This window comes from Schistocerca nitens, chromosome 3 (assembly GCF_023898315.1).
Source record: "Schistocerca nitens isolate TAMUIC-IGC-003100 chromosome 3, iqSchNite1.1, whole genome shotgun sequence".
NCBI lineage: Eukaryota > Metazoa > Arthropoda > Insecta > Orthoptera > Acrididae > Schistocerca > Schistocerca nitens.
Window position 1 is genome coordinate 583120994 of NC_064616.1, and position 20352 is coordinate 583141345.

The 20352-nt window shown below is 41.4% G+C and overlaps 1 protein-coding gene across 1 annotated transcript in view; it reads right to left on the minus strand.

The window, feature by feature from the left end:
* Positions 1-20352, minus strand: part of LOC126249350 (nose resistant to fluoxetine protein 6-like) — a 223826-nt gene that overhangs the window by 79664 nt on the left and 123810 nt on the right. Inside the window, exon 9 of the mRNA XM_049951005.1 lies at positions 14137-14302. Coding sequence (XP_049806962.1) covers positions 14137-14302 — 166 coding nt within the window. The remainder of the gene's footprint in view (positions 1-14136; positions 14303-20352) is intronic.

Here is a 20352-nt window from a genome sequence, read left to right on the forward strand (position 1 = left end):
ACAAACTATGCTAACATAAATGGCTCATTTCTTGCCTAACCTGTGCCGAAAATGCCATTTTTTCTAAATGCTCAGCCGTCTGAGCTCCCACATCCATCACTTTCAATTCTGACCAAGTGCTGCAAATACCATAAATTTGGATGCGCATGTACCTGCAAAAGGTGGATCAATATTCTTGTCTGAATACAAAATATAATATGTTAAACAGTAGTGTACCAAAACCTATGAGGCTCAAGCACCACACATTCATGGTGTCCTGACAGAGAAAGGACCCAAGCACCAAAGAGCAGTGCACTACTGGAGGCTGTTTAAAGTACTTCTCGTTGCCTGGATGGTTGAAAAGAATTGCAAAACTGCCAGGCCATTCCCTCAATGAACTTCAGTGTGTTGATCCATATCTCTACTTCAGTCATGCTCCTACCAAAGGATGATTGAGCCTCTACAGTAAAGAGACAGCGTGTGTGGCATTGTCATTTATTGCTTCAGTATGCAGCATCAAGACCTCCTTAGTCATTGATTCTAATGTACCTGATTCTCAGTATGACAGGTTCTCCTTCAGTTTTTGCTGTGTGCCCTTGAGTTATTTACATTGTGGTGACAAAAGTCATGGGATTGCGATATGAACATATACGGATGGTGGTAGTACCACATACACAATGTATAAAAGGGCAGTGCACTGGCAGAGCAGTCATTTGTACTCAGGTGAGTCATGTGAAAAGATTTCTGACATGATTATGGTTGCACGATGTGAATTAACAGACTTTGAACATGCAGTGGTAATTGGAGCTAGATACATGGTACATTCCATTTCAGAAATCATTAGGGAATTCAATATTCTGTGATCCACAATGTCAGGGTGTGCCAATAATACCACATTTCAGGTGTTACCTCTCACCATGGACAACACAGTGGCTGATGGCCTCCGCTTAATGACCGAGAGCAGTGGTGTTTGCGTAGAGTTGTCAGTGCTAACAAACAAGCAACAGTGCGTAAAATAACCACAGAAATCATTGTGGGACATACAGTGAACTTATCTGTTAGGACAGTGTGGTGAAGTTTGGTGTTAATGGCCTATGGCAGCAGATGACTGAAACAAGTGCCTTTGCTAACAGCACGACATTGGGTGCGGCACCTCTCCTGGGCTTGTGACCATATCAGTTGGACCCTAGATGACTGGAAAACCATGGCCCTGTCAGATGAGACATGACTCAATTGGTAAGAGCTGATGGTAGGGTTCAAGTGTGGCACAGATCCCACAAAACTATGGACCTAAGTTGTCAACGAGGTACTGTGCAAGCTGGTGGTGGCTCCATAATGGTGTGGGTTGTGTTACCAGGGAATGGACTGGTTCCTCCAGTTGTTCGGCTACTTGGAGACCCACTTTCATCCACTCATGGACGTCACACTCCCACAACAACAATGTAACTTTTATGGATGACAATCCACCATGACACAACTGCTTTGAAGAACATTCTGAACAATTCAAACGAATGGTTTGGCCACCCAGATCACCCAACATGAATCCAATCAAACATTTATTGGACATAATTTAGAGGTCATTTCATGCACAAAATCCTCCACCAGCAGCACTTTTGCAATTATGGACAGCTATAGAGGCAGCATGGCTCATTATTTCTGCACAGGACTTCCAATGACTTGTTGAATCCGTGCCATGTCAAGTTGCTCCCTGTGAGGAACTGCACTTTGAAACATCGCATATAGTAATTGAGTGCCTTAAAATATTAGTAGTAGTAGTAGTCTACAGGTCACCTAGTGGAGACCCCAGTATCTTTCTTTAGAAATTTGATGACCTATTAATGTCCGTATGTACACCAAAATGGGAACAATATACCATTGTCATTGGAGGGGATGTCAACTCAAGTTTTGATATTCTGCAGGACAAAAAAAAACTGTGGCAGATTTCAAGAATGTACTTAGGCAATATAACCTGCACTATACTAACTCAAAACCTACCAGGGGCCCTGCTTGTCTTGATAATATATTTACAAATATTAGTAGAACTCATATGTCTTCAGATGTAGTTAGTTTTCATTTCTCAGGCCATATTGCAGTATATATTAGTCTTAGCAATGTAACTCCAGACTGTTCCAGCCCGAAAGCTAGAACTGTAACCACGAGACCTAAGAACAAAGAGAGGATAGATAGATTTAGACTTGCCCTCACTTGTATCAGTTGGGATGCCCTATTTAGTAGACTACAACATTGTTCCTCTGACATTGTTTTTACTGAGTTTTTCTCTATATTTTTAAATACATTTGAAAATAATATTCCTTTGAGAAAATGTACTCTAAATATTAAGGATAGAAGTTGTTATACGAGAAGGAAAAACAGGGAATGGTATACTCCACAGTTAGGGCAAATGAAAAATACTGTTATGCTCTATTCTGGTATGTACAAGAACAGCAAATCTGAACTACATAAAGAATTATATTCCCGAGCTAAGTGTAATTATAGATAGGCTATTAATGATGCTTAGAAGCTATATAATACAGCCCTCATTGAAAAGTCTAGAAATAAATGCAAAAAAGCCTGGAGTATAATTAACTCTGTGGCACACACTAAAGGAAAAGACATTATTGCCATATCCCCAGATGAATTCAATAAATTCTGCGTCCAATCTATTGAAGAAATATGCAGCTCAATAGACAAACCTTCAGAAAATGCCCTTAACTTCATCGATAACTATTTTGAAAGGCCCCGCCAGAGCGTTTTCAACTTCACAGAGGTGTGTACCAATACAATTCTGAAAATAGTTAATAATTTCAAAGTCTCAGATAGCACTGATTACTATGATTTATCATGTAAGTTATTGAAAGATATTACTGACTGCATAATTGATCCCTTAACCTACTGTGTAAATAAATGTCTTGCTGAAAACAAGTTTCCTGATGTACTAAAAATACCTAGAGTGGTTCCAGTATATAAGAAAGGTGATAAGAACTGTCCTGCTAGTTACAGACCAATATCGTTAACTCCTGTTTTCTCAAAAATTCTTGAAACAATTATGTATAATCAAGTTAGCATGTATTTAGATAACTTAAACTTAATAAGTGACAAACAATATGGATTCATGAAAGGTAAATCCACAACAGATGCTATAGATTCTCTTGTAAAATTTGTTCTGGATGTGTTTGAGGCTAGGGGATTTGCTCAGGCTACATTTTGTGATCTGAGCAGAGTGTTTTACTGTGTGGACCATGATACTTTACTGAATAAGCTATCCTCTTATGGTTTTGCTAATAGCAGCATAAATATGATTAAATCCTTCCTTGAGAACCGCCAACAATTTGTATGCATTAACAGGGAGAAGTCAGATCTGATTAATGTTACATCTGGCATGCCACAGGGCTCAATACATGGACCTCTATTGTTTTTACTTATGATTAATGACCTGCCATCTTTTGTAAACTCTCACACAATAATGTATGCCGATGACACAACTTATTTAAATAAAAGCTCAGATTTAAACACACTAAAAAATATAGTTAAAGATACCCTTGCTCAGAGTTCATTATGGTTTAGATGTTCCACATCCACGAGGATCTCCTCAGCACGGATCTATGGAACGTAAACTAATCTAATCTAATCTAAGAGCAAAAGGTTTTCTACTAAATGAAAGTAAGACCCAGGCACTTTCCTTTAGCTTAAGAGAGAATAATGACTTAGAAAGTATAAAATTTTTAGGTGTTATAGTAGACAACAAGTTGACATGGGAACCACACATCAAACATTTATCTGCCAGACTCTCAAGAGTTATGTTAGGAACAATATTTCAAATATGTCATTAAGAAGGGATGTACATAGCCATAACACCAGGAACAAATCATGTTTAGATGTACCATATCAAAGACTATCCAAGTCACAGAATTCATATTTAGTTCTTGGACTTAAGTTGTACAATAAGTTAAGTATAGATTTAAAAGAATTACCTGTCAATATCTTCAAAGCTAAGTTGTGCAGGATACTAGTAAATAATCCTTTCTACACGGGTATACACTCGCACACACACACACACATATCCATCCACACATATACAGACACAAGCAGACATATTTAAAGACCTGTCTTTAAATATGTCTGCTTGTGTCTGTATATGTGTGGATGGATATGTGTGTGTGTGTGCGAGTGTATACCCGTCCTTTTTTCCCCCTAAGGTAAGTCTTTCCACTCCCGGGATTGGAATGACTCCTTACCCTCTCCCTTAAAACCCACATCCTTTCGTCTTTCCCTCTCCTTCCCTCTTTCCTGATGAGGCAACAGTTTGTTGCGAAAGCTTGAATTTTGTGTGTATGTTTGTGTGTCTATCGATGTGCCAGCGCTTTCGTTTGGTGAGTCACATCATCTTTGTTTTTGGATATATATATATATATATATATATATATATATATATATATATATATATATATATATATACACACACACACAAAAAAAAAGTTCAAAAAATGTCCGACAGATGGCGCTTCATCTGATCAGAAAACAATATTTAGCATAACAAAGTAAGACAAAACAAACATGATGTTCTTTACAGGAAATGCTCAATATGTCCACCATCATTCCTCAACAATAGCTGTAGTCGAGGAATAATGTTGTGAACAGCACTGTAAAGCATGTCCGGAGTTATGGTGAGGCATTGGCATCGGATGATGTCTTTCAGCATCCCTAGAGATGTTGGTCGATCATGATACACTTGTGACTTCAGGTAACCCCAAAGCCAATAATCGTACAGACTGAGGTCTGGGGACCTGGGAGGCCAAGCATGATGAAAGTGGCGGCTGAGCACATGATCATCACCAAACGACGCACACAAGAGATCTTCACGCGTCTAGCAATATGGGGTGGAGTGCCATCCTGCATAAACATTGTATGTTCCAGAAGGTGTTTATCAGCCAGGCTGGGGATGATGTGATTCTGTAACATATCGGCGTACCTCTCACCCGTCACAGTAGCAGTTACAAAACCAGAATCATTCATTTCCTCGAAGAAAAAAGGCCTGATAACGGTAGATGTGGTAAATCCAACCCATACTGTGACTTTGTCGTCGTGCAATGGAGTTTCCATGACAGTTCTAGGATTTTCGGTAGCCCAAATTCTGCAGTTGTGGGTGTTGACAGACCCTCGGAGCGTGAAATGAGCTTCATCAGTCCACAACACGTTACTCAACCAATCGTAATCTTCTGCCATCTTTTGAAATGCCCACACCGCAAATGCCGCCCACTTCACTAAATCGCCAGGTAACAGTTCATGATGCGGATGGATTTTGTACGGATAGCATCGGAGGGAACGCCTAAGTGCCAACCAAACAGTAGTGTATGGAATGCCGGTGCGACATGCGACTTCACGAGTGCCGACTTCCCCGTGCATAGACAAACCCGCTACAGTCTTCATTTCTTCCTGAACTGTCTCAGCAGCATTACGCCTTGTGCTCGGTCGGCCACTACTGGGTCTATTGTGGCTTTGAACTTCCAAATCATTCTCGCCACAGCTGCATTTGTCAATGGACCTTTACCCGTTCGAATCCCTTTCCTATGGCAATAGGATCGTAACGCTGAACTAGCACATTCCCCATTCTGATAATACAGCTTCACTAAAAGTGCCTTTTCAGGTAACGTCACCATGCTGCGACTGCTGGCGCATCTGATTCCCTCTCTCATTACAGCTCCTTTTATACATGATTGTCATGCACAGTCACTGACGTTTTGCTGTCCAGTGCCATCTGTCAGACATTTTGTTTTGTTCTAATATAAAACCCCATGTCATTCCAAGCATGTGTGTTAATTTTTACCTCTCTATCTACATTATTCCGTGGTTTATTAAGTTTTCAAATTTATACTAACTTTTAGATCACCTGGTATAATGACAGTGATAGTGGAATAGAAAAGAAACTCCATGTCTAGCACCATGATGAGCTGCCACCACATGGGAAGTGGTGACTTCTTATCATCAGCACAGAAGCTAAATACGGGGCTGGTTCTATAGCCACCTGTGAGTAGCCTCAGTTACTAATATGGATATTTCAAATTGTTTTCAGATATTCAGATCCTTCTGATCCATACACTCTCCACATGTAATCCAGGGAGAACCACTCAAATGCTTTAAAATAGTGATGCAGATACACACACTGCCAGCTCCCTGTGGCTTATCACCAAGCCACTTCAAGGTTTTTGTCAATGCACTTAAATGCAAAACAGAGTTTATGGTAGTGCAGTCAATGCACCTCATTACCATCTGAAGTCCCTGAGCCGATCACTGTTCGGTACCACCCATGAGCTGCAAGACTTGAAGACAATCACTTCCACCGTTCAGGCTGAATACACATGACATTGCCCCTACTAGGCACCATCTCAATGCACAATGCTGCATTTTGGCAGGTGGACTAGGCTGTGGTGGAGGTTTCACCGAACGTGATGCACAGTTGCCACAGCCAGTGGGGAGTGGCACGTGCTGAAGGCGAATTTGAAGGGCTGACAGAACAGAGGAAGGGGAAACTATTGGGTGGAGTGTGTACGGACAGTATGCTACCAGGGACTGCGGTCAGGATGATTAAGGAAATGAAGATTCTGTTGCAATGATAATTCCCATCTACAGAAGCTGATGGTGGGGGGAAGGATTCAGATGGCTTGGATTGTGAGGCAACCATTGAAATTAAGCTTGTTGTGGTCAGCTGCGTGTTGTGCCACTGGGTAGCCAACTTTGTTCTTGGTGACAGTTTGGCGGTGGCCATTCATCCTGGTGGCCAGCTGGTTGGTAGTCATACCAAAATAAAAAGCTGTTCAGTGTTCACAGCAGAGTTGGCATACGACATGGTTGCTTTCAAAGGTGGCCCAGCCTCTGATGGAGTAGGATAAGTCTGTGACACAAATGGAGTCGGAAGTGCTGGGTGGATGGATTTGGCAGGTCTTGCACCTTAGTCATCCACAGGTATATGATTCCTGTGGCAAAGGGGCTGGGAGTGGGAGCAGCATAAAGATGGGCTGGTGGGCAATGGAACACCACCTTAGTACAGGTGGGAAGGATCTTGGGTAGGATTCCCCTCATTTCAGGGAATGATGAGAGGTAATCAAAGCCCTGACATAGGATATGTTTCAGTTGTTCCAGGCCATGGTGATACTGGGTGACGACAGCAATGCTCCTTTGTAGCTAATTCTTGCGGATAGTGGGAGGATTGGGGATTTGTGAGGATACAGCACAAGAAGTCTGTTTGTCGATTAGGTTCAGGGGGTAGTGCCTGCCTGTGAAGAGCTTCATGAGATTTTCAGCATACCAGGGAGGGAATGTCCTGTCACTGCAGATATGCCATCCCTAGGTGGCCAGTTTGTATGGGAAGGATTTTTTGGTGTGGAAGGGATGACAGCTGTCAAAATTTGAGTACTGTTGGTGGTTTTAACGTAGCCCACAAACAGATTACCTGCACCATATCCTCTCACATGCACCCCAATCATCCCACCACCCCCAAGAATAAGCAACAAAGGAGCATCCTAGTCATCAACCTGTAGTACACTGGACTGGAACAACTGAAACATATCTACGGGCTTTATCTCTCATCGTGCCCTGAAATGATGAACACCCTACCCAAGATACTTCCCACCCCTCCTAAAGTGGTGTTCTGTTGCCCACCCAATGTATATAACATCCTAGTCCATCCTTACGCCACTTCCACTCCCAAAACATTGCCATGGGAATCATATCCCATGGAAGACCAAGGTGCAAGACCTGCCCAGTCCACCCACCTAGCACTTCTTACTCCAGTCCTGTCACATGCTTATCCTACTGCATCAAAGGTTGGGCCACTTGTGAAAGCAACCACCTCATATTCCAACTCTGCTGCAAACACTGCACAGCTTTTCATGTCCATATGACTACCAACCAACTGCCCACCAGATTGAGGGGCCACTGCCAAACTGTTGCCAAGAACAAAGTTGATCACCTGCTGCTTTATAATCTAGGCTGTCTGGATCCTTCCCTCTACTATTAGCTTCTCTGAACTATGCCGATAGGAGTAATCTTCACAACACACACTCTGCTCCTGTAATCACTGTGGCCTCAATCTGTGGTAACCTACTGTCCATGCACCATCCATCCAACAGTTTCCTCTTCCTCCATCCAGTCACCTCCTCCAAAATGTGCTGCTTCCTACTGGGTCCAACAGTCATGCTTCACATGCCTAGCCTGTACATCTGCCACCCCTCCCTCCTCCATTCCTAACTGGAAAACCAGCTAGCTCCCACTGAGCAACTAGTCACCCACCCCCAACCCCACTATCTGCCTTCCACCTCTCTCTCTCTCTCTCTCTCTACCCACCCCACCTGACACAAAATCCAACTTGACCTAGTTCACCTGCCAGAATTTAGCATTGTGCATCCAGCCAGTGCCATGTAATGGTATAGACATGTGTATGTGTGGGTGTGTATGTGTGTACTTTCTGTATATATTTATACTGTATTGTGAACAAGGATTACTCTGAAAGCTATCATGTTTTCTGTCTTTTTGTGTGTGCCTGTCAATGACTCAACACTTTTGCTTTTCAGTGAGTGGTCTCCGTTAATCCAAAAGTATTTATATGTTCAGTAAAGCAGATAAGGAAACAGTTGAGCATAAATGAAGGAGGAACCTGTAACATTCGTTCTGGGCATAAGTATGCAAAGGAACTGTTGCTGAAATTAAGAACAACAGTTGACATGTACCTAGTAGATCAGTTTGTGATGTGTGTGTGTGTGTGTGTGTGGTGTGTGTGTGTGTGTGTGCAGAGGTACAGGTTGAACTGCACCTGGTATAAATTCTCTCTAAAGAAACTTTAAAGAAAAAGCAATATGTGTAAAACAAGCAAAGGTGTATAGATAGAGAGATGCTAAAAGAACCATGTTTGTCTGTCAAAAGGGCAATGCTTGAAGCAGCAATGACTACCATAGTAGAATCTTATCAAAAGAACCCTCACAAAACTCAAGGAAATTCTATTCATATTTAAAGGCTGTCAGTGGCACCAAAGCTAGTGTCCAGACACTTATTGATGACACAGGAACCGAAATGCTGAATTCAATTTTCAAGTGTTCCTTTACGAAGGAAAATTCACAAGTACCACCCGAGTTTAATCCTTGCACCACTGCAAAGCTGAATGATGTAGATATTAGTGTCAGTGGCATTGAGAAACAACTGAAATCTCTTGATTGACTGGTTTTTTATTGGTCCAGTTTTATCAGAAAGCACAAATTGTACAGGTCAGAATGAGGATCCAGTTATATTTAATATCAGCAAAAAGAAGTCTCCTTTCCAAATGGGCACCATAGCATAGGCCCATGAGCTTGGACCGATACAACTTGGATCTGTGGTGTATCCTTTGGCCTCCACCCATGGTGCCGGGTTCTCCAACCCCAGTGGGGTCTCTGGTGACTTGTGCAACTTGCATCAAATATTGTCCTATCACAGCTTATTGCAGCAACTCCCATGGACACTGAGGTGTCACCTTCTCTAGTGGCAGATCCTCTGGACCATGCACTACCTTCGTTCTTCTTCACCAGGTGGTCGCTGCTGGGGAGGGGGAGGGGTTGTAGTGGTATCACTTAAGTTACTATGGAAATTTATTTGGTGCTACATTACTATTGTTCACTGTTGGGACACTACTGAGAGGGCACTGATCCTCAGGCATGCCCTCTGACTGATCGTGCCAGACTTTGGCATATACACCAGAACAGGTGCTAGCCTAAGCAGTTATGATGCGGACAGTGGAGTGCGCACCACAAGTGATATCGTATTGACTATGACCTTACCGAGCGAGGTGGCACAGTGGTTAGCACACTGGACTCACATTTGGGAGGACAACAGTTCAATCCCACATCCGGCCATCCTGATTTAGGTTTTCTGTGATTTCCCTAAATTGCTTCAGGCAAAAGCCAAGATAGTTCCTTTGAAATGGGCACGGGCGACTTCCTTCCCCATCCTTCCCTGAACCAATGACCTCGCTGTTTGGTCTCCTCCCACAAAACAACCCAACTTGACTATGATCTTATTCTGGTGGACTCTGTTCATAATACACAGAACTGTGATCTGGCTTGGACTGGACTTGGGTTGGGAATATGGACTTACGATAGCTTGCACTGTTCCTAATAGCCCACTTGTACATTGGAGCCCCTTAGGTCCCAAGTGGTGTAACTCACATTGTTCTTGTTTTGAGATATTTATGGTTTACTAAGATTGCTGCTGGAAATTTCTTGTAGACTGTAATTATTCTGGATTAAAGGAGACCACTCACTGAAATGCAGGAGTGTTGAGTTATTGATAGGCACACACAAAAGAAAGAAAACTTGCTAGCTTTCAGAGTTATCCTTTGACAAGCTAGAATGAAACAAACAAACAAACAAACAAACAGACACACACACACACACACACACACACACACACACACACACACACGCCTATGCCCCTACATGGCACTGGCTGGACTAACAGTGCCAGTGCTGTATTTCAGCAGGTGGACTGGTTGTGCTAGGGTAGTGTTGCATAGGGTGAGTTGATGGAGTGAGAGGCAAGAGTCATGGAGAGGGACTGGGGGTGGATGGCTAACAGCTTGGAGGGAGGCAGCCAGTTTGCAGGCTAGGAATGCAGGTGTGAGGGGTGGCAGGTACAAGGGCTAGATATGTTATGCACAATTGTAGGTGCCGATGGGGAGTGGCACACGCTAAAGGCAATGTGAGGATGTGGACTGAGAAAGGGGAAACTGTTGTGTGGAGCATTCAGGAGCAGTGGGTTACATGAGATTGAAGCGAGGATGATTACAAGAGTGGAGTTTGTTTTGTAATGAAAACTCCCATCTGTATAGTTTTAGAGAAGTTGATGGTGGAGGGAAGGATCCAGATGGCATGGGCTGGGAAGTAGCCATTCAAACTGGGCATGTTGTGCTCAGCTGCATGTTTTGCCACTGGATGCTCAACTTTGTTATTGGCAACAGTTTGAAGGGAGCCATTCATCCTGATGGACAGCTGACTGGTAGTCATACTGACATAAAAAGCTGTGCAGTGTTTGCTGCAGAGATCATATATGACATTGCTGCTTCACAGGTGGCCTGGCCTCTGATGGGCTAGGAGAAGCCTTTGGCAAGACTGGAGTAGAAGGTGCTGGGTGGCTAGATTGGGCAGGTCTTGCTCCTTGCTCTGCCACAGGGATATGATCCCTGTGGCAAAGGGATGAAAGTGGGAGTCCAATGTCAACCTGCCTATGGGCCATCTAGAGGAGACCTTCTTGGCCTCCAAAAACTCAGAACCCCTAGCCTGATTTGTTAATGATATCTTCAAGATCTGGTCTCAGGGCTGAGACACTCGACCCACATTCCTTCACAAACTCAGCACCTTCTGTCCTATGTGCTCCACCTGGTCTTCCTCTACCCACTGCACCATCTTCCTGGCCACTGACTTCCACCTTCTGGTGGCTCCATCCACACCACTGTCTACATTAAACACACAAACCATCAACATTACCTGCATTCTGACAACTTCCATCCTTCCCATACCAAAACATTCCCTCAGACAGCCTAGTCACCTGTGGACGATGTAGCTGCAGCGACAAGAACTCCCTTGACCAGTATGCTGAAGGCCTGACAAAAGCCTTCACAGAGAGGCAACCCCCCCCTCCCCACCCCACAAACACCTGATCCACAAACAGATTTCCCTCAATATATCCTCACAAACCCCCAATCCTCCTACCACCCCCAAGAATCAGCTACAAAAGACCATCTACCACACCATGAAATATCACCCTGGACTGGAACAACTGACCTATATCCTTTGGCAAGGGCTTTGCTTATCCCTCTTCCTACCCCATCCATCAGTAGCTGGACCATCTGTGAAAACAGCCATACTGTATACCAACCCTGCAGCAAACACTGCGCAGCTTTTTATGTCAGTATGACTACCAACCAGCTGTCCACTAGGATAAATGGCCAACTCTAACTATCACCCAGAGCAAAGCTGAGTACCAAGTGGCACAACATGCTCAATTTCAAAGGTTACTTCATAACTGGGTCATTTGGATCCTTTTCTCTTCCACCAGCTTCCCTAAACTACGCAGATGGGAGTTATCATTACAACACATCCTCCACTCTTGTAATAATCCTGGTCTCAATCTCAGGTATCCCTGTACTCTCTACCCAACAGTTTCCCCTTCCTCCGCCCTATCACACCCTCCCAATTCATGACCCCATGTTGCCTTTAGTGTGTGCTTCTCCACACTGACCTCTACAACTGCGCATTACATGCCTAGTCCATATACCAGCTACCCCTCCCTCCTGCAGTCATAGCTGGCAAACTGGCTACCTCCCTATCAGCCACTAGCGACCCCCTCCTAGTCCATCTCACTCTACCCACCCCACCTGACACTATCGCTACCACAACCAGTCCCCCTGCCGAGATACAGCACTGCTACTCTTAGTCCAGCTGGCACCATGTAGAGGCATAGGTGTGTGTGTGTGTGTGTGTGTGTGTTTGTGTGTGTTTTACTCGAGCTCATCAAACGATAACTCCAAAAACTTAGCAAGTTTTATTTCTTTCATGTGTGTCTATCGACAACTCAATGCTTCTACTTTTTGGTTCACTAAGATTGTTATACAAAATTCAACAGTAGTTCTTATGTTACTTTTTATATATTAGCTGAATAGTTTTTTTCTACCTCAAATTAACAATTTTAATAAATTTTATCCGGTTATAGACATGATATATGGGCCCAAATGAAGTTACAAAACTTGTGATACAAACAGGTCAACGATTTTATTTACTATAAAAATATATATGACAGTCAACAACACTGTATTTACATAATCATAGTTATTCATCATCAGTACTGTCATTTTCAATCAGTGGCCCAATGTCCTCAGCAATGCCAGAAGAAAGAAGACTCTGAAAGTACTAGTGAGTGAGTGGAAAGAATGGCAAATGTTTTTCTAAGTCCTTCTTCTTCTCTTTCATAATGACCTATGGTCCTGTGTACTACTTTCCCTGAGGCATGTTAGTCAGAGAAACTGTGTGTCCTTTTTTAGATTCTGACTTGAAGTCCAACATGTGAAATTCCATATCCACTGACAGTGTTTCCTTGAAAAAGAGTGTGAATCAATCTCTCTTTTGGTACAGAATCCAGAACATCTTTAGCCATGATACTAAATGTTTTTCAGTTTCAGTCTTCCTTTTGGTAATTGTCTTCAAAAAATTTTCCACAGATGAAAAGTAATTGCCTGTGATTACAATGACATGAAAGGAATTTTTTTCCTTGGCTTGGCAATAATATCTTACCAATCATTGGGGCAAAATATCTGCTGTCCCCTGCTGCAGTTTTCTGCAGAGGCTAAACCACCATCATTGTACATTACAACATGTTTTGCAGACAGTGCTTTTGTTTCAATGTGTTTGACCGAACAGACACAAATTCCTTAGGACCTTGAGATCCAGACACTTCATCCCAGGAGTATATGAATGACAGCTTGTGGCAACCCATTTAATTTTGATTTAAATAACAAGATAACAAAAGGATATTATTCATCACTGGATCCATTATCATCCAAAATAACACTGTTCTACAAGAATTCTATTTATGAGATAAAAGTGCATAATTCTATTGGAAAAATAAAATAAAATAAAAAGTCAGAAAACTTCTATGGAGGAACACGAGCTGCAAATTAGAAGGATGGAGTGAATCAAATGATTAATGCTGATTGAATTCTTGGCTGCATCATGTCTTTGAAAGTACATTTCCTGGACTCTCACACTGACTTCTTCCCAGAGAGCAACACAGAGAAAGATTCCACTGAGACATTTACAGCGGAAAATTATGCTGCTAGCTGTGTGAGTTACAAATTAAACCATTTGCACTGTCAACAGAATGCCACGTGCTGAGCAAGATCACAATTCTACTGAAAACGTAAGAAAAGGTGAAATTACATTGCTTGAGATTTAAGGGACTCATGTATTTCTTGTTGTGTATAAAACTCCATTGTTTGTGTGAGTAGATCACCTTTTTACACAACATTGTATACGAAACTTCTTCTAGACTATCTTGTCGCCTTATACTGACAACAAAATAATAAAAGTCATAAATAACATGCAGATATAATTTACTGTCTTAGATCAGAATAACACTTACCATTTCTTCCCTGTCAAACAGATTATTGATGTAAAGCAAATTCCGCCACCAGTACTTCGGACAAATAACATCTGCTCTCTCTGTCATATGGAACAAAGTTTTCTGGCTGTGCCATTTCATATTAAGTATGGCAATTCCAATCACTGCCATATATGCTGGTGTCAACCTGCAGAATATTTTCAGATGAATTGGCAGGAACACACTTAATAATATTAATGCAAGACGGATTGCATTTATTTTATGGCACAAACATTTAACGCAGTTAACACAAATTTGTTTAAAGCTGTTATGATTTAAAAAATATTGTAGAATGCTACACAAGGTTACTTCACAGTTCATATTGAACATAGATGCTCCCTGCATATTCATTACAATATTCTGACCATCATTTGTTGATTAAAATTCTTAACTAAGTTTCCATAAAAATACCAGATATAATAGGACAGTGGTAGAGATAATACATAAATAGCTTAAAACAAACTTTCTCACTCAGTCTGAGGCAAAACAATTATTAACAATCCTCCAAACATGAAAAAAAATCCCTTATATTCAGATGGACAATTAATTGGAACAGGATCAATACGCAGATACAGTACTCAATAACTAATATCTGTCTCAACAGCATTTTGAATTATTTCCTATTATGATGATTACAATTAATATATAAATGTATTTATAATGTTTCACACTTCTTTGTTTCATGTACTAATTTTCGGATGAATATAGCTGAGGATGGTTAACTGTTCACACTCAACAAAGCAAGCTCAGGAACTTTTGACTTATATGTTCCTTCAGCTCATGTTTCACTGTAACTGTAATCAACCATAACTGATAAAACATTTCATATTCCCATTCTGCTGGAATAGTCACTATGATTTTTATACATTTTGTTTTAAGAATATTTTTGCACATCATCATCACATTGACAGCTCTTGCAAACACAGTACATATTTCAGAGGAGAACACAGTCTTCTGCAAACAATGAATACATAATATGTGTAGTTTATACCACATGCAATGTATTTACAATATGTAACATTACCGGTGTTATTACTTTTATTAGTTGTAAGATTAAAAATATAGTAACAGACCAAAAAATGTATTTACTGTGTGGATGACACCAATTTAATGAATGAATACAGGCATTTTTTGACTAAGTAAGATTACTGTAATCCATCAAACCATTATGCATTATGGGATTAGGAGAGGATTTGATGAATTTTATTATTTCATTGGGGATTATGTGTATCTCTGCAGTTATCACTGTCTACTATCTCTCTTGTGTTCTGAGTTCTTTAATCACAGAGAGAGAAAATTCATGTAATTATCTGATGGAAATTTCAGATTATTGTAGTCTGTGTTATAGTCAAACTATCACTCACTCATATCATATCCCCTTGATTGTAATGTTGCCACAGATTTAGATATTTATTGCTTCTGTCTGTATTTATTTTGTCTGGCACAAAATTTACTCTATAGGCTCGACAAGCAATCATCTGTTTATTTATACAGTTTTACAGTGACAGTTTCTAGATGTCTAGAGATATGCAGGATATTCGCTCTGGCATCCTGTTAACTGCTTTGAATACAAATGGTTATGTTCATAGCTCTACTTTGTACTGTAAGAATTCAAACGAGTGAAAGATTTAGAGCTTCTAACATAAGGTTGTTGTGAGTATTAATTGCCTTGATTCTTCGGTCTAAGTTACTCTTACAGTAATGGGAACTAATACAGTAGCATTCTAGATTCATACACTGATCAGCCAGAACATTAAGACCACCTACCTAATAGCTGGTATGTCCACCTCTTTGGATAACAGCAGTGATGCATCATAGCATGGAAGTAATGAGGCCTTGGTAGGTAACTGGAGGGAGGTAGCACCACATCTGCACACACACAAGTCACGCCACATTCAATCACACCCCAGATGTGTTTGAGTTGGTGAGCTGGGAGTCCAGCATATCAACTGCAACTCGCCACTGTATTCCTCGAACCACTCCATCACGCTCCTGGCCTTGTGACATGGCACATTATCTCGTTGAAAAATGCCACTGCAATTGGGAAACATGTTCATCATGAAGGGGTGAATGGCATCTGCAACAAGTGTACGATACTCCTTGGACATCATGGTGCCTTGCACAAGCTCCACTGGACCCATGGATGCCCTCTGAATGTTTCTCAGAGCATAATGGAGCCACCGCCAGCTTGTCTCTGCCCTGCAGTACAGGTGTCACAGAGCTGTTCCCCTGGAAGACGGCAGATTTGTGCTCTCCCATCAGCATGATGAAGAAGGCACCGGGATTCATCAGACCATGCAACACTCTGCCACTGCACCAACGTTCATGCTGATGGTCATGTACCCATTTCAGTCATAGTTGCCGATGTCATGGTGTTAACATTGGCACATACATAGGTTGTCAGCTGTGCAGGCCCACTGTTAGGAGTATTCGGTGCATTGAGTGTTCAGACACACTTGTACTCTGCCCAGCATTAAAGTCTGATGTTAGTTCCACCACAATTTGTCATCTATCCTGTTTTACCAGTCTGCGCCTACAACGTCTGATATCTGTAATAAGGGGTTTTGATGTCTTGATGTGGTTTCACCTTGGTTTTGTTACGTGTTGAAGACATTCACCACAGCACTCCTCGAACATCCAACAAGTCATGCAGTTTCCAAAATGCTCATGCCAGGCATTCAGGCCGTCACAATCTGCCCTCAGTCAAACTCAGATAGATCATGCAACTTCCCCATTCTACACACTGAAGCATGATCACTGATACTAGATGCACTGTGTGTGTGTGTGTGTGTGTGTGTGTGTGTGTGTGTGTCTGACTACCAGTCATTCCTTACCAGGTGACACTGCTGTCGCCCAGATGGTTTTATATTAATAGTAGGTTGGTGGTCATAATGTTCTGGCTGATCAATGTACATTCAATATATATTTCCTAGGCACTGTTTAAGTGTAATCTGACAGAGCGCTGATTATAAGCATCAGTAGATATTTCATGTAACTTCATTGCTTCCTGTAGAGAAAGTGGCATTTTAATTTCAATATAATTAACTTCTTACATGTTGATTACTGATACATATTTTAAAGCTGAAATGATTGTATAAGAGTTCTTGATAGATATTTCATGTTTTAATTTGGTCTTCATTCATATATTTTGAAGTTAGAATGATCATATGAATGTTGTTGGTAGACACGTTACATCTTCGTCATCGTATTGTAATTAATCAAATACACTGAAGTGCCAAAGAAACTAGTATAGGCATGTGTATTCAAATACAGAGATGTAAACAGGCAGAATACAGTGCTGCAGTTGGCAACGCCTAAATAAGACAACAAGTGTCTGGTGCAATTGTTAGATTGGTCACCACTGCTACAATGACAGGTTATCAAGATTTAAGTGAGTCTGAACATGGTTTTATAGTCAGTGCACAAGCAATGGGACACAGAATCTCCGAGGTAGTGACAAAGTGGGGATTTTCCCGTACAACCATTTCACGAGTGTAGCGTAAATATCAGGAATCTGGTAAAACATCAAATCTCCGACATCGCTGCGGCTGGAAAAAGATCTGCAGCCGGAAAAGATCCTGCAAGAATGGGACCAAAAATGACTCGAGAGAATTGTTCAACATGATAGAAGTCCAACCCTTCCGCAAATTGCTGCAAATTTCAATGCTGGGCCATCAACAAGTGTCAGTGTGTAAACCATTCAACAAAACATCATCGATATTGGCTTTCGGAGTTGAAGGCCCACTTGTGTACCCTTGATGACTGTACAACACACAAAGCTTTACGCCTTGCCTTGGCCTGTCAAGACTGAAATTGGACTGTTGATGATTGGAAACATGTTGCGTGGTCAAACGAGTCTCATTTCAAATCGTCTCGAGTGGATGGATGTGTATGGGTATGGAGACAACCTCATGAATCCACAGACCCTCCATATCAGCAGGGAAGTGTTCAAGCTGGTGGAGGCTCTGTAATGGTGTGGGGCATGTGCAGTTGGAGTAATGTGGGACCCCTGATACATCTAGATACTACTCTGACAGGTGACACGTACATAAGCATCCTGTCTGATCACCTGCATCCATTCATGTCCACTGTGCATTCTGACAGACTTGGGCAATTCTAGCAGGACAATGCAACACCCCACACGTCCACAATTTCTGCAGAGTGGCTCCAGGAACACTCCTCTGAGTTTAAACACTTCCACTGGCTACCAAACTCCCCAGACATGAACATTATTGAGCACGTCTGGGATGCCTTGCAACGTGCTGTTCAGAAGAGATCTCCACCCCTTCATACCCTAACAGATTTATGGACAGCCCTGGATTCATGGTGTCAATTCCCTCCAGCACTACTACTTCATACATTAGTCGAGTCCATGCCAAGTTGTGTTGTGGCACTTCTGCGTACTCGTGGGGCACCTACACAATATTAGGCGGGCATACCAGTTTCTTTGGTTCTTCAGTGTAATAACAGAACTAATTTGTCAGTTAAATATTTAGTCTAAACAGTCATAACAAAAATGAGGGAAATTAGAGGGAAAGGATGAATGCTGTATAGGTAGAATGCATTATTATTATTATTGATGACTTATGCAACTGGCTCTATTGCTGCTGCATCACTCAGAGTTATAATCAAGTTTGCGAGTTCTATAACCATGCTTCCGTGCCAGTTTTGTCGTTTGTTTCAAAAGGTGGCTTCATTTGAGAAAATTTTAAAATTACAAGGATATCAAATTACTGGCAAGTATTTACATTCAGTACTGCTTATAGACGTATTTTTCACTTTTAAATTTGTCTATCAACAGTACTGGAAGTAGCGGGCAGCCTTTGTATCTCCTGGTAGCAACTATCAGTGCAAAACTATTAACCTGTAAAATTACATGTCACTGTTCCACTCTCACCAGCAACTGGTTAAGTTTTTATAATTATATGTTCATTAGATTGCATCACTTAAAACTGGTCAAACTGTTGTAATGGTGACATAATTTTCTGTCATGAGTGATGCCTTCTCATTAATGTTTGTGATATCACATCAGATTTGTAATTGTGATTGCAATCTAAAGTGTTGCCAGCACACACCATTACTTTCTCTGGAGAGTCTAGATTGCATGTAACATGGACAAATCCAGAGTCTGACTTACAGATATTTGTAACTTGACAATCATTGCTCAGGGAGTGCTGTAGAAAGCCATGGTCGCTTATGTGTATCACGACTTTGGACTTCAGGTGCATTCTGAGAATATTTTCAGTAAACTACAAAGATATAATACAGTTAAAGACCTTCCATCGCCTTTTAGATATGCATCCAGGAAAAAATTATTTCTTCTTATAATATTTTGGCTGATACCCATACAGCCATCTTCACGGTGGCCATTTGTGCCTTGTAGGTTTTAATTCATTACCAACTCACCTTGAAGATGTCTGTTTGGTTATCAGTCAAAATATTACTGGGAAAACTTCAAAAAATAACTCATGATCTGAAAATTCCTGGCATATTAAAACTGTGTTGTGCTGGTCCGAGACTCAAACTTGGGAACTTGGCCTTTCACAGTATTTGTCTGGGTGATAATTGGGTTAAGTCTCACTGTGAAAATAAGAAAGGTATAAGATCACTATTTTGATACTGACTTTTCTTTTGCCAAATTATGTTAAGTAGTAGTTGACTGAAAGATTAATGGGGGAAAAAAAAAAAAAAGAAAAGTGTTCCAAGGTCACGCTGCACTGATAATGTGTTGTAAACTTTGAATATACAGGGGTTGGACAAAAATATGTAAACACTGTGAAAAATGCAGGCTTAAACATAAATACAGATGATAGCGAAGCCTGTAGGTTGCACTATTGAATTTGACCATGAGTGATACCTGTGCGATATCTACATCTACATCTACATGACTACTCTGCAATTCACATTTAAGTGCTTGGCAGAGGGTTCGTCGAACCACAATCATACTATCTCTCTACCATTCCACTCCCGAACAGCGCGCGGGAAAAACGAACACCTAAACCTTTCTGTTCGAGCTCTGATTTCTCTTATTTTATTTTGATGATCATTCCTACCTATGTAGGTTGGGCTCAACAAAATATTTTCGCATTCGGAAGAGAAAGTTGGTGACTGAAATTTTGTAAATAGATCTCGCCGCGACGAAAAACATCTTTGCTGTAATGACTTCCATCCCAATTCGCGTATCATATCTGCCACAAT